At 44.1% G+C, this 17,770-nt stretch overlaps 1 protein-coding gene across 2 annotated transcripts in view; it reads right to left on the bottom strand.

Moving 5' to 3' along the window:
- Positions 1-13,187: 13,187 nt before the first annotated feature.
- LOC129813229 (uncharacterized) overlaps positions 13,188-17,770 on the bottom strand; it is a 30,918-nt gene continuing 26,335 nt past the window's right edge. The window contains exons 10-13 of one of the 2 annotated variants that reach the window (XM_055865519.1): positions 17,419-17,526; positions 13,777-13,884; positions 13,580-13,666; positions 13,356-13,446 (exon numbers count right to left, since the gene is read on the bottom strand). In XM_055865519.1, the coding sequence (XP_055721494.1) occupies positions 13,592-13,666; positions 13,777-13,884; positions 17,419-17,526 (291 nt within the window). In that variant the 3' untranslated portion in view covers positions 13,356-13,446; positions 13,580-13,591. Of the gene's footprint in view, positions 13,447-13,579; positions 13,885-17,418; positions 17,527-17,770 lie in introns of both variants that reach the window. The other variant, XM_055865518.1, reaches the window with a different exon arrangement.

Below are 17,770 nucleotides of genomic sequence, written 5' to 3'. Positions count from 1 at the left end.
TTTTGTTTGTACTTTTACTCCTTTTTTCTCTCCCCAATTTCATGATATCCCATTGGTAGTTACAGTGTTGTCTCATCACTGCAACTCCTCTACGAAGGTCGAGAGCCATGCGTTCTCCGAAACACGACCTTGCCAAGCCCGCACTGCTTCTTAGCACACTGCTCACTTAACCGGGAAGCCAGCCGCACCGTTGGAAGAAACACCGTCCAGCTGGCGACCGGAGTCAGCCTGAACCTGTCCAGACCGCCACAAGGAGTCGCTAGAGCGTGATGGGACAAGGAAATGCCGGCAGGTCAAACCCTCCCTTAACCCGGACAACTCTGCGCCAATTGTGCACCACCTCATGGGTCTCCCGGTCACGGCCGGCTGTGACACAGCCTGGGATCGAACCTGGGTCTCTAGTGACGCCTCAAGCACTGCGATGAATAAATAATTTTTAAAAATTATTCTGACGAACAGTTTAATTTCTATTTGCCATATATTTTTAACTATGCTGTTTCAAAAGTTCTGAACCTACAGTATATACATTTTATGGACACAGTATATTTTACATGAGTTATCTTGTTATTAGTCCCACCCTTCAGCCGCATTCAACCCCTCCCATCTATCTCTTAATGAAGGAGGGTATATGGACGAGGGTATATGGACAGATCCTAGATCATAATGAATGAGGGTATATGGACAGATCCTAGATCATAATGAATGAGGTGTATGGACAGATTCTAGATCAGGGACGGGCAAGAATGAAAAAATAAAATGACAAAATACAGATGCATTGATCTTTATAGTATTTTGTATCAAAATAAACGACAAAATACTTGTAATACTTGTATTTTGTAATATTTGTATTTTGACAAAATACAGATGCATTGATCTTTATAGTATTTTGTATCAAAATAAAGGACAAAATACTTGTAATACTTGTATTTTGTATTTTTTTTATTTTAAATACATATATTTTGCCTCCACATTGGTGCAGCTGGCTTCCGGGTTAAGCGAGCAAGTGTTAAGAAGCGCTGTTTGCCTTGTCATTTTTCGGGGGGCGCATCGCTAGACCTTCGCTTCTCCCGACCCCGTTGGGGAGTTGCAGCGATGAGACATGATCGTAATTGGATCGCAAAAAGGGGGTAAAATACAACAACAAAAAATACAAAACAAATGAAACAGATTCATATATTTTGTAATTTAAAATTTAAAAAAACACATTTGCAAGTAGCCGGCTCGAACAGGAATAATATTCTCATTAACGGTTTCAAAAAAGTTTTACTTGCTATGACTGTGATATATTGTTTTTTATCTACCTTAGCTGAGTAAGTCACTCTGGATAAGCGTGTTTGCTAAATGTGAAAATTGACATACCAAACTGAACTGCAAAACAGACTGTGTATTGTTTCGGGGCGGAGCTCTAGGGAATACTTCTCAGCATACTTTGCAATGGTTCATTTTTACGTATACATATATATTTAGTTCATTTGGCAATCACTTTTATCATTCCACAGTGCTATCCCACTTCTGATACCAATGCTGGGTGAAAGGGGGTTACAAAATGTGAACCGCTACAAAAATATATCAATCAAATCAATTAAATGTATTTATAAAGCCCTTCTTACATCAGCTGATGCCACAAAGTGCTGTACAGAAACCCAGCCTAAAACCCCAAACAGCAAGCAATGCAGGTGTAGAAGCACGGTGGCTAGGAAAAACTCCCTAGAAAGGCCAGAACCTAGGAAGAAACCTTGAGAGGAACCAGGCTATGAGGGGTGGCCAGTTCTCTTCTGGCTGTGCCGGGTGGAGATTATAACAGAACATGGCCAAGATGTGTATCTGTAAGATGTGGCCAAGATGTGACCAAGATGTGTGTGTATATATATATATATATATATATATATATATATATATATATATATATATATATATATATATATATATATATATATTTACATACACACATTACAGTATTTTGAAAATACTAAATACAAAATACACTGTTATGTAGTTCAGCCCAGTGTAATTCAAGTTGCAAAATACTCAGAATAATTAAAATACTTGTAACAGAAATACTGCCCATCTCTGATTGTAGACACATGTTCAGCCACGCCACACTGAGGTCTTTGTCTTGACAGCTCACAGAAGTGTCAGTGTATAAAAGGTGTGGTTCTATAAAGAAATAGAAAGAGAGTACAGTAATGAACATGCTGGCTGGCTGTAATACAGATAGATACAAATGGTGTCTAATAGCTAAACTAGCTTAGCATATTACTATGGCCAGTTCTGGCTTAGCATAGTAGCATGGCCTGTTTACAACCAATAGACTGGCTTAACATAGTAGCATGGCCGGTTTACAACAAATAGACTGGCTTAGCATAATAGCATGGCCTGTTTACAACCAATATACTGGCTTAGCATAGTAGCATGGCCTGTTTACAACCAATAGACTGGCTTAGCATAATAGCATGGCCTATTTACAACCAATAGACTGGCTTAGCATAGTAGCATGGCCTGTTTACAACCAATAGACTGGCTTAGCATAGTAGCATGGCCTGTTTACAACCAATAGACAGGCTTAGCATAGTAGCATGGCCTGTTTACAACCAATAGACTGGCTTAGCATAGTAGCAAGGCCTGTTTACAACCAATAGACTTGTTTAGCATAGTAGCATGGCCTGTTTACAACCAATAGACTGGCTTAACATAGTAGCATGGCCTGTTTACAACCAATAGACTGGCTTAACGTAGGAGCATGGCCGGTTTACAACAAATAGACTGCCTTAGCATAATAGCATGGCCGGTTTACAACAAATAGATTGGCTTAGCATAGTAGCATGGCCTGTTTACAACCAATAGACTGGCTTAGCATAGTAGTATGGCCGGTTTACAACCAATAGACTGGCTAAGAATAGTAGTTGGGCCTTTTTACAACAAATAGACTGACTTAACATAGTAAAAATGGCCTGCTAACAACAAATAGACTGGCTTAGCATAGTATGTACATCAACACAGAAATCTAGGCACTATAATACTCAATGACGGATTACTAATAAATAAATAATAATGGAATGCCCTTACAGGATATACATCAGCTATAGCCTCAGACTCAAAGCTGCACCATAACTGACTGTAATAGGCCGGTACATACAGACTACCACAGCACCATAACTGGCTGTAATAGGCCGGTACATACAGACTACCACAGCACCATAACTGGCTGTAATAGGCCGGTACATACAGACTACCACAGCACCATAACTGGCTGTAATAGGCCGGTACATACAGACTACCACAGCACCATAACTGGCTGTAATAGGCCGGTACATACAGACTACCACAGCACCATAACTGGCTGTAATAGGCCGGTACATACAGACTACCACAGCACCATAACTGGCTGTAATAGGCCGGTACATACAGACTACCACAGCACCATAACTGGCTGTAATAGGCCGGTACATACAGACTACCACAGCACCATAACTGGCTGTAATAGGCCGGTACATATAGACTACAGTCAGTTAGTGAATGGTTAACTTATTCAGAGTGATAGAGCACAGAAACCTAAACAAATAGAGTTAAAGGAAGCAGTGGATAAGGTGTCTAGCATTACAATCTAACGAGCAGGGGCGCAACGGGAGAGGACATGTCCCCCCCACCACATTCTGAAAATGAATTTTTGTTCCCCCCCATTTTATAATTAGAATGTGATACAATGCGATGGGACGATGTGCTTTAGGACCATGCGGACTCCTCCGAGTTGTCGGGTAGGCTGTTTGGAGTGTTTATCCGACAAAAAATAAATGATTTCCCCCTTGTTGATAGTGTAGGTTGGTATCTGTCGGGGAGGAAGACTATGTGAACTTCTCTGGACGTCTTCTGAGGAGGACCATTCTGCTTTACCGTGCTTTCTCGTTCTCCCTCGCCCACCGAAGTGCCTCTTGTCATGGGGTCTGTCTCCCCTCGGGCTCCTCTTTCTCTTTTCTCTCTCCCTACCCGTTCGCCGACTGAAACTCTACATTTGCAATTATTCTTGTCAGGTCTTCTAATGTAGACTGGCTCGTTCCCGTGTGTTGGCGGTGCACACCGGGAGGTGGAGTGTCGGGAAGCGGACCTTTAGAACCATGGCGTGTCAACACACTGCAAGGTCTGGCCAACTAACAGATAAAGACAGACAGGACATCCTGAAGACAGCTCAGCTAAACCCTTTTAAATTAACTTTAATATTGGGTTATAACAGTGGCGTGCCTGGGGCCTGGGCCTTCAGTGAGGTATTACACAGTCCCACCCGAATGAATCCACCTCATTATGATGCCATGGCTCTAGACACTATACATTTAGACAGAAACGCAGTATAACCAGGCGTTGCGTCACCTTGAAATTGACAAATTGACATTTTTGGGTAATGTCACGACTTCCGCTGAGGTTGGCTCCCCTGCCTGTTCGGGCGGTGCTCGGCGGTCGTCGTCACCGTCCTACTAGCCGCTACCGATCCCTTTTTCGTTTATCTGTTTGTGTGTTCTGATTATTTGCACCTGTGGGGTTTTTTTATTACGTAATGAGCTTCCCTATATTTAGGAGTTTGACCCGCCCTTGTTTTGTGCGGGATTGTTTTTTGTTACGTGCGTTGTATGTTGGGTTGTGTCAAGTGTTTTTCTGCGCCCTGTATGTTCGGGCTTTATATTTTGGTTAAGCAGTAAAAGGAATATTTTTCCCCCAAGCGGCTCTCTCTCTGCGTCTGATTCTTTTCACACCCTTTTACGATTGTGACAGGTAAACAGTGTTTACCCAAAAACATGACACAATCAATGAGTCTTTTCAATATTTCCCTTCACCTTTTCATTGTGCAGCTCCGTTGCCCTGCGCGCTTGTTCGTTGAGCTGTAGATCCACTCGGGTGTCCCCAAAAGTTTTCAAAAGCACCATTGCTTGTTAGTGCCCAGCTGTACTTTGGTGTCTCGTTGCTGCCTTGGTTAGACAACTCAAGTTTGCAAAGCCAGTGTGGCTCCAAACACCAAATCGATCACTTGCAAATAATAGGCATTCCCAGCAGTACAGTTTGCAGTGCTTCTCGGAGCCAAGGAGCCATTGACAGCACTCGTAGTTGAAACTTTGAAAGTGGCGAGCGAACGAAGCCCTTTCCCGCCTCTCCTTACAATGTCTAACTTTTCTTGAAAAGTTCGTCTTGAGAATGGCGTTATAATTATATCCTCGACCAAATCGATATCTTCTCCTCCTTCCGCCATTGTGGGTTGAAAAAACAGCTTAGTAGTACGCAATTTAATTCGTTTATCAAATTCAGTTTCCTAGATCTTCATAGGACCTGCCTCTCAATATTGGTAATCCAATCAAAAGACGTGCACGCACTACGCCTGCTAGCTGGCTCCTGTGTAACACTGGAGCCAGCCAGCAGGCGTACAATAGCCAACTCTAAAGCTGATTGGTTGACACTAAATTTTCATTTCCATTCACTATAAGCGACAAGCGCCCGCACTGTTGATTCTGAAGGCCTGAGGGCAGATTTTAGACCCCTGGCAACACATGATGGCTGAATATGATTGGATAAAAGATCTAACATAAAGACAAGGCCTCCAAATCTCAACCTGGGGCTGGAAGCAGTGCAACCAAGAGGAAAGCTATGAAATGAAGAGTATAACTCTTACTCTGGGGAATAATTTCATACATATTTGTGGGAAAATATATTTAAAAAAAAAATTATATTCTGATGATGTTTAGGCCAGCAGAGAAGGCCTTGCAGGCCCTGACGGCCCAACACTGGGTTATAAGTAGGGTAGTTATGACAGTAATAACAACAGGTTAACAACAGGTTGGTGAAAAGGTTGTAAGTGTACTCTCTGTCTGTCTCTGTCTGTCCCTCTCTGTCTGTCCCTCTCTGTCTGTCTCTGTCTGTTTCTCTCTGTCCCTCTCTGTCTGTCTCTCTCTGTCCCTCTCTGTCTGTCTCTGTCTGTCCCTCTCTGTATCTGTCTGTCTCTGTGTCTGTCTATCTGTCCCTCTATGTATCTGTATCTGTCTTTCTCTGTCTCTGTCTGTTTCTGCCTCTGTATCGGTCTCTTTCTGTATCTGTTTGTCTCTCTCTGTCTATATCTGTCTCTCTCTGTCTCTCTCTGTCTCTGTCTATATCTGTCTCTGTCTGTCTTTGTTTCTGTCTCTCTCTGTATCTGTCTGGCTCTCTCTCTGTTTCTGTCTCTGTCTCTCTCTCTGTCCCTGTATCTGTCTGTATCGGTCTCTTTCTGTATCTATCTGTCTCTGTTTCTGTTTCTGTCTCTCTCTCTCTCTCTCTGTCTCTGTCTCTCTCTCTGTATCTGTCTCTATCTGTCTCTGTTTCTGTCTCTCTCTCTCTATCTGTATCTGTCTCTGTCTGTCTCTGTCTCTGTTTCTCTCTCTCTCTCTCTCTCTCTCTGTCTGTATCGGTCTCTTTCTGTATCTATCTGTCTCTGTCTCTGTCTCTCTCTCTCTCTCTCTCTCTCTCTGTATCTGTCTTTGTTTGTCTCTGTCTCTCTCTCTCTCTCTCTCTCTGTATCTGTCTCTATCTGTCTCTGTTTCTGTCCCTCTCTCTCTATCTGTATCTGTCTCTGTCTGTCTCTCTCTCTGTCTCTGTCTCTGTTTCTGTCTCTCTCTCTCTCTCTCTCTCTCTCTCTCTCTCTCTCTCTCTCTCTCTCTCTCTCTCTCTCAATTCAATTCAATTCAATTCAAGGGGCTTTATTGGCATGGGAAACATGTGTTAACATTGCCAAAGCAAGTGAGGTAGACAATACACAAAAGTGAAACAAACAAAACGAATTAACAGTAAACATTACACATACAGAAGTTTCAAAACAATAAAGACATTACAAGTGTCATATTAAATATATACAGTGTTGTAACAATGTACAAATGGTTAAAGCACACAAGTTAAAATAAATAGGCATAAATATGGGTTGTATTTACAATGGTGTTTGTTTTTCACTGGTTGCCCTTTTCTTGTGGCAACAGGTCACAAATCTTGCTGCTGTGATGGCACACTGTGGAATTTCACCCAGTAGATATGGGAGTTTATCAAAATTGGATTTGTTTTCGAATTCTTTGTGGATCTGTGTGATCTGAGGGAAATATGTGTCTCTAATATGGTCATACATTGGGCAGGAGGTTAGGAAGTGCAGCTCGGTTTCCACCTCATTTTGTGGGCAGTGTGCACATAGCCTGTCTTCTCTTGAGAGCCATGTCTGCCTACGGCGGCCTTTCTCAATAGCAAGGCTATGCTCACTGAGTCTGTACATAGTCAAAGCTTTCCTTAAGTTTGGGTCAGTCACAGTGGTCAGGTATTCTGCCACTGTGTACTCTCTGTTTAGGGCCAAATAGCATTCTAGTTTGCTCTGTTTTTTTGTTATTTCTTTCCAATGTGTCAAGTAATTATCTTTTTGTTTTCTCATGATTTGGTTGGGTCTAATTGTGCTGTTGTCCTGGGGCTCTGTGGGGTGTGTTTGTGTTTGTGAACAGAGCCCTAGGACCAGCTTGCTTAGGGGACTCTTCTCCAGGTTCATCTCTCTGTAGGTGATGGCTTTGTTATGGAAGGTTTGGGAATCGCTTCCTTTTAGGTGGTTGTAGAATTTAACGGCTCTTTTCTGGATTTTGATAATTAGTGGGTATCGGCCTAATTCTGCTCTGCATGCATTATTTGGTGTTCTACGTTGTACACGAAGGATATTTTTGCAGAATTCTGCATGCAGAGTCTCAATTTGGTGTTTGCCCCATTTTGTGAAATCTTGGTTGGTGAGCGGACCCCAGACCTCACAACCATAAAGGGCAATGGGCTCTATGCTCTCTCTCTCTCTCTCTCTCTCTCTCTGTATCTGTCTCTATCTGTCTCGGTCTGTCTCTGTCTGTCTCTGTCTGTCTTTGAATCCACAGTAATCATACAATCAGGTCAAAATGTAATGACACCCTTGACAAAGATGAGCAAAATGTTTTTAATTCAAATGTAAATAAATAATACAAATACTGAGCACTACATTATGCTCAAAACAATTGGAAATATTATTTAAAACGATACAATTGCTCAGAGAAATAGATTTTGTTTAACAAACAAAACTTTTTTTCTCAAAAAGATTGGGGTAAAAATGATTGTTCGCTCTGTTTTCAATATCTTTCAATGAGGATAACAGCACTGAGCCTTTTTCTAAAATGTTTTATAAATCCTCTTCAGGATCGGACCCCCCCTCTAAAATGTTTTATAAATCCTCTTCAGGATCGGACCCCCCCCTCTAAAATGTTTTATAAATCCTCTTCAGGATCGGACCCCCCCTCTAAAATGTTTTATAAATCCTCTTCAGGATCGGACCCCCCCCTCTAAAATGTTTTATAAATCCTCTTCAGGATCGGACCCCCCCCTCTAAAATGTTTTATAAATCCTCTTCAGGATCGGACCCCCCCCCCCCCCTCTAAAATGTTTTATAAATCCTCTTCAGGATCGGAGCCCCCCCTCTAAAATGTTTTATAAATCCTCTTCAGGATCGGACCCCCCCCCACCCCCCCCTCTAAAATGTTTTATAAATCCTCTTCAGGATCGGACCCCCCCCCCCATCTAAAATGTTTTATAAATCCTCTTCAGGATCGGACCCCCCCCTCTAAAATGTTTTATAAATCCTCTTCAGGATCGGACCCCCCCCTCTAAAATGTTTTATAAATCCTCTTCAGGATCGGACCCCCCCCCCCCCCCCCCTCTAAAATGTTTTATAAATCCTCTTCAGGATCGGACCCCCCCCTCTAAAATGTTTTATAAATCCTCTTCAGGATCGGACCCCCCCCCCTCTAACATGTTTTATAAATCCTCTTCAGGATCGGACCCCCCCCCTCCCCAAAATGTTTTATAAATCCTCTTCAGGATCGGACCCCCCCTCTAAAATGTTTTATAAATCCTCTTCAGGATCGGACCCCCCCTCTAAAGTGTTTTATAAATCCTCTTCAGGTTCGGACCCCCCCCCCCCCCCCCTCTAAAATGTTTTATAAATCCTCTTCAGGATCGGAGCCCCCCCTCTAAAATGTTTTATAAATCCTCTTCAGGATCGGACCCCCCCCCACCCCCCCCCCTCTAAAATGTTTTATAAATCCTCTTCAGGATCGGACCCCCCCCCCTCTAACATGTTTTATAAATCCTCTTCAGGTTCGGACCCCCCCCCCCTCCCCAAAATGTTTTATAAATCCTCTTCAGGATCGGACCCCCCCTCTAAAATGTTTTATAAATCCTCTTCAGGATCGGACCCCCCCTCTAAAGTGTTTTATAAATCCTCTTCAGGATCGGACCCCCCCCCCCCCCTCTAAAATGTTTTATAAAATCCTCTTCAGGATCGGACCCCCCCCTCTGAAATGTTTTATAAATCCTCTTCAGGATCGAACCCACCCCCCCCTTAAAATTAAATACTCAAATCTAACTGCCTGTAACTCAGGACCTGAAGCAAGGATATGCACATTCTTGATACCATTTGAATGGAAACACTTTAAAGTTTGTGGAAATGTGAAATGAATGTAGGAGAATATAACACATTAGATCTGGTAAAAAATTATACAAAGAAAAAACATCTTTGAAATGCAAGAGAAAGGCCCTAATGTATTATTCCAGCCCAGGTGCAATTTAGATTTTGGCCACTAGATACTTTTATCTAAAATATTTTATAAGATTGGAGAACAACATTGGGAGGGATCTTAAGTCCGTTCCTCCATACAGAATCTCTACAGATCCTTGATATCCTTCATCTGCGCTTATGGATCACCCTCTTCATTTCAAAACACAGTCAAGTCCGGAGTCTGAGCTGGCCATTGCAAAATGTTGATTTTATGGTGAATTAACCATTTCTTTGTGAATGTTTTGTGCTTGGGATTATTGTCCTGCTGGAAGATCGACAGGCGACCAAGTTTCAGCCTCCTGGCAAAAGGCTTCTAGATTTTGGCAAAAAATGTCTTGGTCCTTGTTAAAGTTCATGATGCCGTTGACCTTATCAAGGGCCCGTTGACCTTAACAAGGGCCCGTTGACCTTATCAAGGGCCCGTTGACCTTATCAAGGGCCCGTTGACCTTATCAAGGGCCCGTTGACCTTAACAAGGGCCCGTTGACCTTAACAAGGGCCCGTTGACCTTAACAAGGGCCCGTTGACCTTAACAAGGGCCCGTTGACCTTAACAAAGGCCCGTTGACCTTAACAAGGGCCCGTTGACCTTAACAAAGGGCCTTTGACCCTAACAAGGGCCTGTTGACCTTAACAAAGGGCCTTTGACCTTAACAAGGGCCCGTTGACCTTAACAAGGGCCCGTTGACCTTAACAAGGGCCCGTTGACCTTAACAAGAGCCCGTTGACCTTAACAAGGGCCCGTTGACCTTATCAAGGACCCGTTGACCTTAACAAGAGCCCGTTGACCTTAACAAGGGCCCGTTGACCTTAACAAGAGCCCGTTGACCTTAACAAGGGCCCGTTGACCTTAACAAGAGCCCGTTGACCTTAACAAAGGCCCGTTGACCTTAACAAGGGCCCGTTGACCTTAACAAGGGCCCGTTGACCTTAACAAGGGCCCGTTGACCTTAACAAGGGCCCCAGGACCAGTGGAAGCAAAATAGCCCCATAACATCGAAGATCCACCACCATATTTTACAGTAGGAATGAGGCATAAGCAGCTTCTTTTTTTTTTAACGCCAAACCCACCACGGGCGTGCGTCGATTGAAGACGTGGATGTCGATTATGGCAGCCCCCCCCCCCCTGCACCTCTCTGATTCAGAGGGGTTGGGTTAAATGTGGAAGACACATTTCAGTTGAATACATACAGTTGTACAAATGACTAGGTATCCCCCTTTCCTTGGCATTGTTACTTAGAACCGGTGCTAGGGATGTAGGCATTGTTACTTAGAACCGGTGCTAGGGATGCTAGGGATGTAGGCATTGTTACTTAGAACCGGTGCTAGGGATGCTAGGGATGTAGGCATTGTTACTTAGAACCGGTGCTAGGGGTGCTAGGGATGTAGGCATTGTTACTTAGATCCGGTGCTAGGGATGCTAGGGATGTAGGCATTGTTACTTAGAACCGGTGCTAGGGATGCTAGGGATGTAGGCATTGTTACTTAGAACCGGTGCTAGGGGTGCTAGGGATGTAGGCATTGTTACTTAGAACCGGTGCTAGGGATGCTAGGGATGTAGGCATTGTTACTTAGAACCGGTGCTAGGGATGCTAGGGATGTAGGCATTGTTACTTAGAACCGGTGCTAGGGGTGCTAGGGATGTAGGCATTGTTACTTAGAACCGGTGCTAGGGATGATCATGGGTAATACCACATGGAGCATTAATGAGCCCAGTCCTGATCTTTTCCCACTAATTGGTTTTTTGACCAATCAGATCAGCCGTCATGCCAATAATTGGGGGGGGAAGAATCAGAACTGGGCTGCCTGTGTAAACGCAGCCATATAATCCTCAAACTCTGCTGTGACTCATATATAAACTGATATACACCGATATAAACAGATAGGAAACGATAGGCTCACATTGATCTGGGCACGGTTTCCCAATAGCAATGGAACTTAAGGCTTACAAGTGTTTAAACGATGCATCTTTCCTAGAGTAGTGGCGGTCATGACATTTCATCAGACGGTTATTGTCATGCAAAAGTCTGCCGGTCTCACGGTAATTAACCGTTAATTAACATGAACACGTTTATCATCTCCAGGCCTCCACACATACAAGCCACTGATGCGTGACCTTTGGAACATCTAAAAATAAAAAATTTAAGTCTAAATAAATCAAAGTAATATAGCCTACACCATCACAATAAATCCATTATTTAATTTAGGAAGCTCTATAGAAACATTATAAAGAAAATGTATTTCAGAAAAACAGTATGAGTTGTCCTAATGAATGTTATCTGGCTATGAGCCATTCTATAGGCCGTAGGCTTTTTCATTTAGCAGACGAGATACGCTTTATTTTATATCATATGATATTTTAGTAATAGGAATATAACTGAACTTAACTGGATAAAACACAAATAATATTTTTTCCCCATTCCGGAGCGAGTACGGATATGAAGTGGCTATGGGAGGGCAACAAGACAATATGACGTTGTTCTACGAGTGGTCTGAGGCAGGCCTTAGATTACGAGTGTTTTCCTTAAGTGCTACGTTAATAACTATGGGGTTTTGGAGATGTGACAACGCTCCTACGAAGGTTCCAGCAGTGAACTTAGCCTCAAGATGCTTTTTGGGAAACCAGGCCATGTACCATACATTAGGCCCCAGTCGTTCAAAAGTTATCCGGCCCTGTATGGTGATCTAGGTAATGAGTTGGACTGTAGAGGGCAGTATAGGGCTTGTCCTGATGGATGAGTTGGACTGTAGAGGGCAGTATAGGGCTTGTCCTGATGGATGAGTTGGACTGTAGAGGGCAGTACAGGGCTTGTCCTGATGGATGAGTTGGACTGTAGAGGGCAGTATAGGGCTTGTCCTGATGGATGAGTTGGACTGTAGAGGGCAGTATAGGGCTTGTCCTGATGGATGAGTTGGACTGTAGAGGGCAGTACAGGGCTTGTCCTGATGGATGAGTTGGACTGTAGAGGGCAGTACAGGGCTTGTCCTGATGGATGAGTTGGAATGTAGAGGGCAGGACAGGGCTTGTCCTGATGGATGAGTTGGGCAGTATAGGGCTTGTCCTGATGGATGAGTTGGACTGTAGAGGGCAGTATAGGGCTTGTCCTGATGGATGAGTTGGACTGTAGAGGGCAGTATAGGGCTTGTCCTGATGGATGAGTTGGACTGTAGAGGGCAGTATAGGGCTTGTCTTGATGGATGAGTTGAACTGTAGAGGGCAGTATAGGGCTTGTCCTGATGGATGAGTTGGAATGTAGAGGGCAGTATAGGGCTTGTCCTGATGGATGAGTTGGACTGTAGAGGGCAGTACAGGGCTTGTCCTGATGGATGAGTTGGACTGTAGAGGGCAGTATAGGGCTTGTCCTGATGGATGAGTTGGACTGTAGAGGGCAGTACAGGGCTTGTCCTGATGGATGAGTTGGAATGTAGAGGGCAGTACAGGGCTTGTCCTGATGGATGAGTTGGACTGTAGAGGGCAGTATAGGGCTTGTCCTGATGGATGAGTTGGACTGTAGAGGGCAGTATAGGGCTTGTCCTGATGGATGAGTTGGACTGTAGAGGGCAGTACAGGGCTTGTCCTGATGGTTTAGGGTCAGTGCTGGTGTAGGGTGTAGGGTTATGGTCAGTGTCAGTGTCGGTGTAGGGTTTAGGGTTTAGGGTGTAGGGTCAGTGTCGGGTTTAGGGTGTAGGAGTTAGGGTCAGTGTCGGTGTAGGGTTTAGGGTCGGTGTAGGGTTTAGGGTGTAGGGTTTAGGGTGTAGGGTCAGTGCACCTCCTCCTGATGGTCCTCATGGCGATGTGTCTTCATGTGAGCATTACGACTCTTCACTTTAGAGAACACCCTGAAGGAGAGGAGGAGAGATGAGAACACAGTACAGACACAGAGAGACGGACGGACAGACACAGGAGACTAGAGAACACCCTGAAGGAGAGGAGGAGATAGATGGATAGATTGACAGAAGGTATCTCTCTTACTTGGCACACGCCCTACAGGGGTATGGAGGGGTAGGCTGTGTGTGGAGCTTGGCGTTGGGGGGAGAGTTGCTCGGTCTGGGACTGGAGCTGAATAGAGAGGGGGACATCCTCAGACAGACCGGCCCATAAAAGTGAGCCTTGCTGGGCCTCTCTACCTCTCCTAGGGCTGGGCTACAGCAACCAGAACCAGAACCAACCTGGAGCAGGGGACAGGAGGAACCACTGTGGATCGGTTGGCAGGCATTCTGTGTCGAAATGGTGTGGATCCCCATTTTACCATTCATGGTGGGCTGAGATGGATAGACCTACAGAGAGAACAGGTTACAGTAGTACTGACAGCTAGTCTGGTAGGTTCTCTCTATACCTTGTCTGGCTTCTCTCTCTCTTTCAATTCAACTCAAATGAGCTTTATTGGCATGGGAAAAGTGTTTACATTGCCTAAGCAAGTGAAATAAACAATAAACAAAAGTGAGAAGACACAAAACAACATCATTGTTTTTTATTAGAAATTAACAGTAAATATTGCTCTCTCTCTGTCTCTATTTCTCTCCACAGAGACACTCACCTGTCCGTCATTGTAGTCCCCGCTGACGAGGGAGACGATGTGATTGGCTGTGGGCCCAGAGCAGGGGAGAACGACTGCCCCCTCTCAGTGAAGCCACAAAGTTCAAGGCCGACCACGGTACTGCAGGCATTTTTTGCAGAAAACAAGACCCCCCATTATAGTGAGGGGAAAATGACAATCTTCGTGGTCTATCTACAGGGGCGCAACTTTGGTTTTAGAAGTGTGGGTGGGGGGGCATAACTTGGCGGGGGGTCTGAGGGTCCTCCCATTTTGGGGGCATCTAAAGCTAATTTCCTGTATTTCTACACAATCTAAAATGACCCGTAGCCCTTCTAGCAGTCATCAAGCTAGGTAAGTGATTGATACGACTGAACTAGATCAATAATAATTCAGTAATCAATATTGTGTTGCACTTTTAACTAATAGCCTAACAAATGAACAACTTTTACAAATGAAGTACAGACTTCACTTTGAGTGTCTTTATGACATCCTCTATTTGAAATTTCAGCCCAACCCACCTGCACGCCCGAGCCGCCTGCACGCCCGAGCCCCACCAGTCTAGTCAACATCTCTCTCCCCAACAACTTCCTTCCCATCTTTTTCTTTTGTCTCAAGGGAAATGTTTGAAAAACAATCGTTTTAACAAAAACAGATATACACCTCCTACACATGAACACACAGAAGCAGTACATCCTCCATGTAATTCATATCATAGGCCTAATAGTACTAATAGTACCTAGTGGCTATGGGGGTCAACGGCCCTGCAGTGCCCCAACCCAACACACACAGCTTTAGGATCTTAGTGAAACATTCCTTATTGGTTTCAGGTGTCTTAGGCCGAGGCCAGAGAGACAACCAACAGTACAACAGACCACCAGGGCCAGGACTGAGCAGCCCAGCAGCTAGGGATTACTTAAATAGGTATCTCCCCTAGCGTCTCCCAAGTCTTTCCTCACATTTTTGCTTTACATGTTGGGAAAAGCCTCTATCAACCAATGATACTGTTTGGAAATCAACTTTAGAGGTTTGTCAGACTGCCTTAAAATAGCATCCAACTTTGAAGCTTCTTGCTTGGCCAGTGTTTGCTGCACAGAGAGAATAAAGGGTTGTATCTGTGGAAGTTCCTTGGTTGCCTGACCCTGATGAGACCCCTGTCACCGTCTGATCCTGCTCAGATGAGGCATGACAAAGAATTACATTGGTGTACATTTATACATTATATTATCCAAGAGCAGAGTCAATGGTTCAATCATTGAGATGACCATAATTCCCAGATCTCAGACTGTAGTCAACCCATCAACTCAAGATGGAACTTTATATCCATTCACTGATTGTTATGATATACTGCTAAATTCTAGAAGAAAAAGAAACGCACACCTATTAAGGCGAGGTGCTGGCTAGCGGAGTAGAAAATGTAAAAATAAAGGAGAGCCGCACACTCTAGGAGCTCAGATGCAAAAATATTTAATCTACCAACGTTTCGACAGGCAAGCTGTCTTCATCAGGGTACAATCCTGATGAAGACAGCTTGCCTGTTGAAACGTTGGTAAATTAAATACTGCTTAATTCACCTGAGCTCAGTAGCCTGGTCTTCCCTGGCTGTCTGACCCTGCTGGGACACCTGTCACCATCTGATCCTGCTAAGACATGATGACCATAGTGTTGTGTACTGACTGTGCACCATGACAGTGAAGCCTGTAGAGCTGTTTATAACCGTGTCAGTGTGAAAACGAGGGAATTAGCTAGGAAAACTGACAGATCAATAACATTACATTGCTATACTGACTAATAAAAACTAACATTACGCTGAAGAAATGTCAGAATATATTGGTCTTCAATCGTTTGGCCACTGTTTTCATCGTTTGATTCAAGTCTAGTGTTATTGAGGTAAAAATAATAGCTAAAGTTAGTGAGCTAGCTAGCTAACGTTAGCTAACGTTTGGCTAGCTCTAGCTAATGGTACTATGGTACATCATCAAATGTACTTCTGTTGAAATGGGACAAAACAAAGGCTACAAAATATTTCCATACACACAACAGCCTTTAGGAACTGCTACCTGACAGATAGCTAGAGGCTAGCTAGAGCTGGATTGGCTGTGGTAGCTACTAGCTAGCTATCTAGCTGCTAGTAGTTCATTCACTTCAGTGGAGAGGGGATGAAACATTAGCTAACATAACATGTCAGTTACACTTCTAGCTCAGCACTTATGTCAAACAGCAGTTACCTTGCCAGCTAGATCATTCAACTAAAGAGAAGCCAGTTCCTGCTCTGCTTGCTTTTACAACTCTGATAAACTCTGAGAAAAAGCGCAACACAGACAGCAACTGCCTCTGATCATCTCTCCTGTGCTGGTCCTATACGCCAGCTTTTCAGAAGCTTTGCCTTCACACATCCTGTCCGTATGCTCTGTGGTGTCCAGTACAATCCTAAATCCAGCTGGATGAAACCGGGAAAACAGCCTACCCGACCACTCTGAGGCACCCACATGGTCCTAAAGCACACCGATGCTGCGTTTTTTATCGCAGTGCAATTATAAAACTGGAGGGGACAAAAACACAATTTCAGAATGTGTGTGTGTGTGTGGGGGGGGGGGGGGGGGGTCAAATCCCCAGTGAAAGTATCCCCCCGTCCCCAGTGAAAGTTGCGCCCCTGTCAATTTTCATGTGAATAAAAGACAATCATGGAGACAATAATTGGTTCTAACACACTAGATGTATACCCTGATTATGTTTAAATCACTCAGAAGAAATGATAATGATGATTTAGTAGCTATTGGCAGCCTGCAGTACCCTGGTTGGCCTTCAACTTGAGATACTCAATCAGAGGAGGCAGCACTGAGCCAGCCTGCAACATCATTTCCTGCTGAAGCTCAAACTTCCTTGGCTTCAAAGGCACATTTTGAATCTTCACAAAGGAATGACTGTGGTCATGTGATCGAAGTCTCTGTCCATTCAGATATACAGTCATTGGCCCAGAGAGGTCAGGTGATCTGTTGTTTGAGAGCTCCATTATTGGTGGGGCACCTCCTCAAGTCCCTCCCTAACCATTATGCCCCCTTATCAAAGAGCAGAGACACAGTATGGTTCCCAGCCATCTAAAATGGCTTCTTTTACTTTGTGACTATGTGAAAGCCCTGGATAGACTAACGACTGAACTTCCTCACTGGAAAACAGAAAGTGATGCAGTATTCAGCAAGGCTGATTGTGTGTGAACGTTTCTTTACGCGTGCCAACATATTCCATAAGCTTTCTGTTTCAATGTCCTTACATTTACCTCAGGCAGTGTGCTGGCCAGCCCGACCGGGGTCCTTACATTTAGACGCAGCCTCCTCTTCCAGGTGTAGTAATACTCTACACACTGAGACACTGACTTAGTCCCCACCTACACACACACACACACACACACACACACACACACACACACACACACACACACACACACACACACACACACACACACACACACACACACACACACACACACACACACACACACACACACACACACACACACACACACACACGTTAGTCCAAAAAGCTATAGAGTGATAGTAGTTAGTGAGGGTGTGAAAAGCTATAGAGTGATAGTAGTTAGTGAGGGTGTGAAAAGCTATAGAGTGATAGTA

Source organism: Salvelinus fontinalis, chromosome 16 (genome assembly GCF_029448725.1).
Source record: "Salvelinus fontinalis isolate EN_2023a chromosome 16, ASM2944872v1, whole genome shotgun sequence".
Classification (NCBI taxonomy): Eukaryota; Metazoa; Chordata; class Actinopteri; order Salmoniformes; family Salmonidae; genus Salvelinus; species Salvelinus fontinalis.
This window is presented reverse-complemented; position numbering and strand designations above follow the sequence as displayed.